This window comes from Austrofundulus limnaeus, unplaced genomic scaffold (assembly GCF_001266775.1).
Source record: "Austrofundulus limnaeus strain Quisiro unplaced genomic scaffold, Austrofundulus_limnaeus-1.0 Scaffold7, whole genome shotgun sequence".
NCBI lineage: Eukaryota > Metazoa > Chordata > Actinopteri > Cyprinodontiformes > Rivulidae > Austrofundulus > Austrofundulus limnaeus.
Genome location: NW_013952409.1, coordinates 5,606,633 through 5,614,374, shown reverse-complemented (window position 1 = coordinate 5,614,374; position 7,742 = coordinate 5,606,633). Strand labels below are relative to the sequence as shown.

General features: G+C 36.2%; 1 protein-coding gene across 2 annotated transcripts in view; it reads left to right on the top strand.

Annotated features, from left to right (window-relative positions):
- Positions 1–7,742, top strand: part of tmtc2b (transmembrane O-mannosyltransferase targeting cadherins 2b) — a 95,022-nt gene that overhangs the window by 82,990 nt on the left and 4,290 nt on the right. For both annotated transcript variants that reach the window (XM_014034603.1, XM_014034608.1), the window contains 2 exons: positions 1,014–1,128; positions 3,739–3,802. In XM_014034603.1, coding sequence (XP_013890057.1) covers positions 1,014–1,128; positions 3,739–3,802 — 179 coding nt within the window. The remainder of the gene's footprint in view (positions 1–1,013; positions 1,129–3,738; positions 3,803–7,742) is intronic.

Here is a 7,742-nt window from a genome sequence, read left to right as displayed (position 1 = left end):
GAATTAGCATCAGTAACTAGCATGTGATTTTTCTTAGCTACTCCACAGCAAGTGTCTTCTCATTAAGTCTTAAAATGGCTGAAATATAGCTGTTTAAAGTTTAAAGTTAGCCGTGGTGGCCGTCCTGAATTTTTGATTAGCATTTAAAACTTGGTAAAGAATGTTTTTGTCTACTTTTACACTAGTCTACATCTTTGTATGTCTAAAAATAGCTGAATAATAAGGTTTGACTAGCATTCAGCATGTTTTTTAATTATTATTCTTAGCTATGATCACAACAAATTTCAGCTCAATATTTGTTTTTAAAACAGCTTAATTAAAGCCATTTGGAATTAGCTGTGGTGACCATCTTGTGTGCTATTCTTTATTTATATGTGCCCCCCGAAAAACCCCTAGTGCCAACCCTTGCAAAAAAGCCTAGCTCCGCCCCTGCATCAAAGACTGCCAAAGTGTTTGYAACGCAAATCAATTTTACAGTCATGCACGGTTTGAGAACGTCTGTCACCTCTGTTCTGTATGTAATAGCTACAATATTTTCCAGTTAATAAAAAAATATGGCCAGGTTTTCTGGGTGGTTCAGCATCCTGATATATTGATGAAGGTAATCAAAGCCAGCAATGTAATAATTCTTCCCAATCTTGGCCGTTGCCTAGGCGTGAACTCCTTGGTTCATGGCCTTGTCAGGCTTCCACAATCCTATCTGATTAGAAGGCTGACTGCACATCAGGCACACCTGTAAAATAACACAAACCTTCTGCAAGAAATCTTTCCCTCCAGCAGAAATACATCTATCACGGTCAGCTAATCTGAACAAATGGCTCTGGGAAATAACCATGGAGGGACGGTTTGTTGCACTCATATCAAGTGTTTCAACGTATTGTTACAGGGGCTGACTAGACCGTCCCTGTACTTGTGCCAGAGTCAACATTATTGCATGGTGTATCCCTCTGTGCCTTTGTGGGGATCCGTTAGTGTTTTAATGGGTTTGCCATTTTTTTCTCTTGCTTTGTTAGGTCAGTTTTTATTGGAAGAGTCACGACTGCTGGAAGCAGCGGAGATAGCAAAGAAAGCTGCGCGCCTCGACAGTGGCGAGTTTGATGTGGTCTTCAGTGCAGCCCACATGCTCAGGTAAAGGTTTGGGTTGATTATTTTTTCTTTCACTGTTTTGATTTCTTCTGTTCATTACATACACACAAATGCAGTATTTCTTTCTACGTAGATGAAATGAATGAACTATTTTTCTTGGCTAGATGGGAAAAAAACACTGAGTATGCGAATAAAGTCTGCTTGTCTGCACGGTTTATCCATGGGTTTTCACAAGTGCTCAGCCTGAGTGATTTACTTGGCTGGATTTTCTAATCCTTCTCTCTCCAAACGGTGGAAGACCCAGAAGTGATGCTTTAACTTAGAAATCATTTCAGCTTTTTATGTATAAGCAGTCTCCCTTAAACTTCAAATTTCTCTCCTTCCTTGTCTTGGGGGGGGTTATTATGTATTTTCCAGGCACATAGTTCAATTCTATACCACAATCAAGTAACTAGAAAATTCTGTATATATATATCAAAATAAATTAGACTTTGGATCATAGCAAATATCTTAACGCCTTTGTCTTTTTAAGAACTTCCTACCATTTCAGACACTCCCGCTTCATCATGTTTTAATCAATGCTCCAGAGGAGGGGTGATCTGTGGGCTGAGAGCTCAGCTTCATATTAAACTCCAGGGAGGAGCTTTGTATAAATAGGCGGAGTTTTGTACCAGCAAGTGTTTAGGCAGGTCCACATGGCTACCAGAGGAGATTCAAGGATTTCTCAAACATGCATGAATGAGTCAAAGCAACACTCTGAGTTAGTTTTTGATGAGGGAATGGTGTTATAACATGATATAAAGCTTAAAAAAGTGGATTTTTCACAGTGCAACCCCTTGAATAAGTTATTGTAAGGCTTGCTTTAAATCAGTGTAAAGTTTAGCAGATGGGCTTTAGCTGAGGAGCCCTCATGCTGTTGTGTTTGTGAGGCCRTGTGTGGAAATGAGTAAACACTGTAAAGCAATGTGCCAGCTCACTGAAAGCTGCTCAACTGATTGAAGACTGTTTAATCCAGCAGAGAGATCTTTGTTTAATCTCATTATGCCTCAACATTCTGATGATGCAGTTATCTATACCACCAGTACTTTCCAGTATAGAGAACCGCTTTCAGGGTTCAGAACCCTGGCAGCYAAAGAGCCTTTTAAGTAGTGTTTTGGTTGAACTCATCCCTAACTGCTTGGCATGGGGTCCTACTCCTCTCCAGCTCAGGCTCTTTATGTGTTTGTCTTGGACGCAGACATGGAAAGGCCTTTGGATGATGTGGACACAAGTGAATCCACGCAGGAGAAGAGAAGGGATTGCAAAGAGAAATCAGAAGCTTGCAAATGTGTGCATGCCATTTTTTTATTACCCTGTTGAGTTTTTGGTTTTTGAGCATGTGTCTTTCAAACCAATCATTTTCTTCTGCCTCTTTTATACTGTTTTACTTTAATTGTGGTACATGTGTATAATGTGAATATTGAAATGCACAGAAAAATAACCAATTGGATAAATGTTTTTTTATCAGTCAAAATGTGGCACAAGTTAAAGGGAGGATATTATGCAAAATCAGCTTTTTTGATCTTTTTATCATGTTATACTGTCATTTYCTCATCAAAAACATACCCAGAGTGTTGCTTTAACATCATCATTTACCCAGAATGCTTTGCATGTGAATAAAATGGCCCCGTCCATGTAATTTATGTTTAAACTTTTAGTTTAAAAATGAAAAAAAAAACTGAACATCCTACAGTATTTTTACAGTCTTTATTTTACAGTTAAAATATATGTTTATTAAATAAAGTCTAATGTTACAACTAATCATGGATCCCTTTAATTAAAAGTCTAGAAGTACCATAGTCTGATTAAATGCCCAGATTTACTAAGCTTCGACACAGTTAACCCAAACTTTTGTTTGAACATTCAAGTCAGCTCTGTATGTATTTTATGTTACATTTTTCTACCATGAAGTTATTATAAGATAAATCAAACGTCTCCTTGGTCAGGGATGAATCAAACATTTTGATGTCTAAGGAAAAGGTTTTAAATCAAACATAAATCCACTATATTCTGCGGTCACTTTGATCTGAAACTATACACCCAGTGATCTTGTAATAGGCTCTGACATCCTAAATGAAACTGTGGTCCCAGCAGCTTTGTAGTCGTTGATCTAGGCAGTTTATGTGGCTCCTTACCCTGCCATCAATGACCATGTCTTTGACTTTAAATCATTTTGAATTCAGCAATTGTTACCATCAGTAAGAACCTGTATTTGTGGTCTGGTAACAAAGAAACTGTATATTATTTGCAACTGAACACCTTCCCTGTATGGTTTCAGTGATAAACAAAAATGTACAATGTTAGTTCCTCATCCACACTGCCTTCTTCTCTTTAAAGCACCCGATGAACCAAATTTCCTGACCTCAAGGTTCCATTAGAGCAGAAAATGTTTGTTGTGCACTACTCAGCACAGATGTTCTCAAGTGAAAGACGCTATTGAACGAGAAACCTGCAGACCACTGGATCAGCTTTTCACATCCCTCTTGTTGTTTCCTCATGTTATTTTCTCACTAACCCCTGGGAACCAGTAAACACACCGGGTTCAAGGCCTCAGCCGAAGCCAGGAGCAATAAAAATGAGTAATGATGGCCTCTCTCTGTTTTCCCTTTTCAGACAAGCCAACCTTAATGAGGCAGCCGAGAAGTATTACGGACAAGCAGCGAACCTGAGACCAAACGTGAGTAAAAGTTCGACCTACTATTCTTCCTCATTACTATTTACTTTGATGGACAGAGTGCAATCACCGACTGGGTGGCTTTCCAATATCATTACTGGCTACTCTGCCTCCTCACAATAGGATTCCTTGTCACTGGAGCTCAGAGTAATGAGGGCTAGGTTTTTACTGAGCTCAGAAGTTTGCTTGTGCAACATCCATCAGCAGCTTCAAATTAGAGGCCAGGGTAAGCAGATTGGAAAGATTAATGGTAATAACACTCAGTCAGGGGACTGTGACATCTTGAAAATGAATGGGATTGAGTGTTTAGGGGCTCTGACAGGATGGGTCAAGGTATTTAGGAGAGGGTCGCAGAAGATGGAAGTATGTAAACATGTGGGCATCCTGTTTGTTCATGTGTCTTCATTACAAAACAGACGGATATTGATTCAACTTGTTATACAGAAACCATGGTTTGGCATTTTATACCAAAACCCTGGAATAATATTTACTATAAATGACAAACAAAACCAACTCAAGCTTGTGGATTACTGAGGTTAAGACTTCACATTTCCAACAAAGATATGAAACTGATCCCTGAATCCATTGTTGTTTAAAATATCTGTATGGAATCCAAATTTTGCTAAGTATCTTGTATTATTGACATCTAATTAAACCAAATGCTAAATTAAAAGAATATTTAGTCTTGTTGCGGCAGCTAAAACCAATATAATACAAAGGATATGCAATTATGCATTTTATAATGYAGTTTAATATAACAATGTATTGCCTTAAACCAGTGGTTCCCAAACTTTTCAGCTTTTGACCCACAAAATGCCAGCAGCAGAAACCTGTGACCCCAGCTGTTGTTGGTCGATGAACATTGGTTTCACGTCAAACAAACAAGAGCATAGTAACATTATTTAATACTCTCTTTTTGTCCATTTTAAGTACACTAACTTTACTCATTTGTCACAACAAAGGCAAAAAATTATTGATAGTTGTAATTTTTTAGTGTAATTAATTCAGAAAATCTTTTCAGGACCCCACCTTGATGTTTCGGGACCCCACTATGGGTCCCGACCCCAACTTTGGGAACCACTGCCTTAAACTATGCTGATAACTTTACAAAAGTAAATTCTCAACATAAAAACAACTAAAGCTGTGCTTTACAAAAAAATAATTGTTGTGTGATGTCTAGTTTGATGCTAGTTAACTCACAAACTCTTAAAATGTGCATTTCCTGCATTATATTATTAAAATATTAGGGGAATAAAGAGAGGCCTTTATGTGCAGCAAACTAAAGAGTTGTCCTGGATAACTTTGATCATCGGGCCTTCAGGCAGCACCGCATTAAAAACAGACACGATTCTGCAGAGAAAATCCCTGCACAGACTCAGAAATATTTCTGAGAACCACTTTGAGTGAGCACAGTCCGTCCCTTCATGTACAAATGCAATTTAAAGTGTTTCCATGCAAAGTTAAAAAAAGAAAAACTTCTTTTTTTGAATTTGATGCAGAGAAGCTGCTGCTTTAGCCCAACCCTGCCTCTGTTAGCTTGAATTGAAGTGACGCTAAAAGCTGTCAGGTGGTTTGCATTTTTTTTGAGCTCTCTAAAATGGTTGCTATGTAAAGGAGATGTTTATTTTATCACCACGCTTTCATGATAGTGTGGAGGAGCTACAATGAATTATTTAGCATCGAAAGGAAAAGTTAATAATAGTGAGATGGTCATCAAATCTTTTTTACCTATTAGTTAGTATACCAACCTGTTTAGAGAGATGTTTTTTAGAGATGTTGTTTCCTTTTTTGAACAATGTTTATGTCATTATTTAAAAGACATTTTGTAAAATACGAACATGAGGTGTTTCCCACAACTTAATTTTTTGAACTTTTTTGTGTAATTTTCCTAAAATGATATCTAATGAGTGGCTGCAGACACACAGACGTCCACATCCAAACACTGAGATTCTTTTAGTTCCAGTTTGGCCTCATCTGTTTCTGTTTTTTTTTTTTTTAACCATTTGTTTCTTACCTTGGAGATAATGTAAGGTTTTCTTACATCTTACTTTTATCTTCTGTTCTGTTTGATGTGATTGTGTACACGCCCTATCTTTGTTAGTTCATACCTTACCGCAGATCGACTCCTAACTCTGCAACACACTGCTGTTTTACATTAAGCACATATGTCAGCTGTGCCTGACAGACAACCTTTTTCTTCCATTTAAGGAATTTATTCCCTTAGTCCTTCAATTTGCTCTTTCTCTACAAGCCAAATCCCAGTTGATTCTTGGTTGGACTTGGTTGCTTTCTGCACCATAAAACACTTGTCCTTTCAAAGTTTTCAAACCCGAAAGGAAAATTTTGCATAAATTATTCCCTTAAGTTATTACAGCCGAGTTACTCTTCAACATTTCTTCTTGTAAAACGCTCATAGTTGATGCACTTAAAGTTGCTTTATAATCATCATTCTTTTGTTTCTCTATACACATTTTGTCACAATGGGGAGGCAAAAAGTTAATATCCATCCATTCATTCATTGTCTATAACAGATGTGCCCAAAGTGGGGCCCGCGGGCCAAAATTGGCCCACCGAACCATTTGATTTATAAGATTGTAATTATGTTAAGATTAAATATAAAATACAAGTAACTACAAGAGACATTTAGATTAGATTTAAGCCCATATATAGATTTGCACACTTTATAAGACCCCGTACACTCAAATTTTAAATTATGAAAAATCCCATGAGTCTTTGCTGCCTGAGCATACGTTGAATTTTCTCCATGTCCATGGGCTGGAAAAAAAAACTAAAGAATGTGGGCAACCACACTGGCTGCTAGCTTAATCATAAAAAATTAAACAACTTTACTTAAGTATTAAGCATTTCTTATATTATTGCATTTGGCCCGCGTCTCTCAGATTGATTTTAATTTTGGCCCGCTCAGGAAAAATGTTTTTTTAATTTTGGCCCTCTCAGCGAAAATGTTTGGGCACCCCTGGTCTATAGCATCTATATTATATACAATTCTAAATAGTTGGCTTGTGTCACAAAATATTAGTAAATTTGTATTTGATTACAGCAAAACCCATCATAAATGACCATAAAAGTAACAATAACATGCTGGAATAATTACACCTTATTTACCTTTACTTAATCATTAATAAATGTTTAGTTAGGCTTATAAGTTAAGGGTGATTTATATTTAATAAACTATAAATAAACACATTTATTAATGTTTTTACCCATAAAGGCTAATTGCTTCCAAATCCAACGTGCTCATTGTTTATTCATGCTTAATAATGCATGAATTAACAGTTATTGTACTGTACTATATTGTGTGTATATGTATGTAAATGCTCATATAAATATACAAGTTTTGACAAGTATTCATGGTTGGAGAATGTTTGAATTGACCAAGATTTCAGTTTGATTTCCACAGGTGAAAAAGAACTTGTGGCTCCTTTTTTACTTTCTACATTAACAAATACATAAAAAGCATAAATAGTCTTTACTTTAGAAGTGTTCACAAAAAGACTTAAACTACTAGCAACCACCTTAATTATTGATGCACTGCAGGTTTAGTAGATAGTCATTTCAACCATTCTGTAACTATTATTATACATCTAACACAGGGTGTGAAAGTACATTTGAATATAGATACAGTAAATATAATAAGTAATTCATGAGTTGTTCAGCATGAATAAATAATAAGTATGTTGGTTTTGGAAGTAATTAACAATTAATGGGTAAAACATTTAAAATATATATTTTTAGCTTATTAAGTATGAATCATTCTTAATGAATGATGTTTTCAAGGCTAAATAACCATTTATTAATGCTTAAGTAAGGCTAAATAAGGTGTAAGGCAAAGTAACAAACATGGCAAAAAAAAGTATCCTGATGCATCTCAGTAATCCAGGTAAAAAATCAAAAAGAAAAAAATTGTATAGGTCTTCTGGAC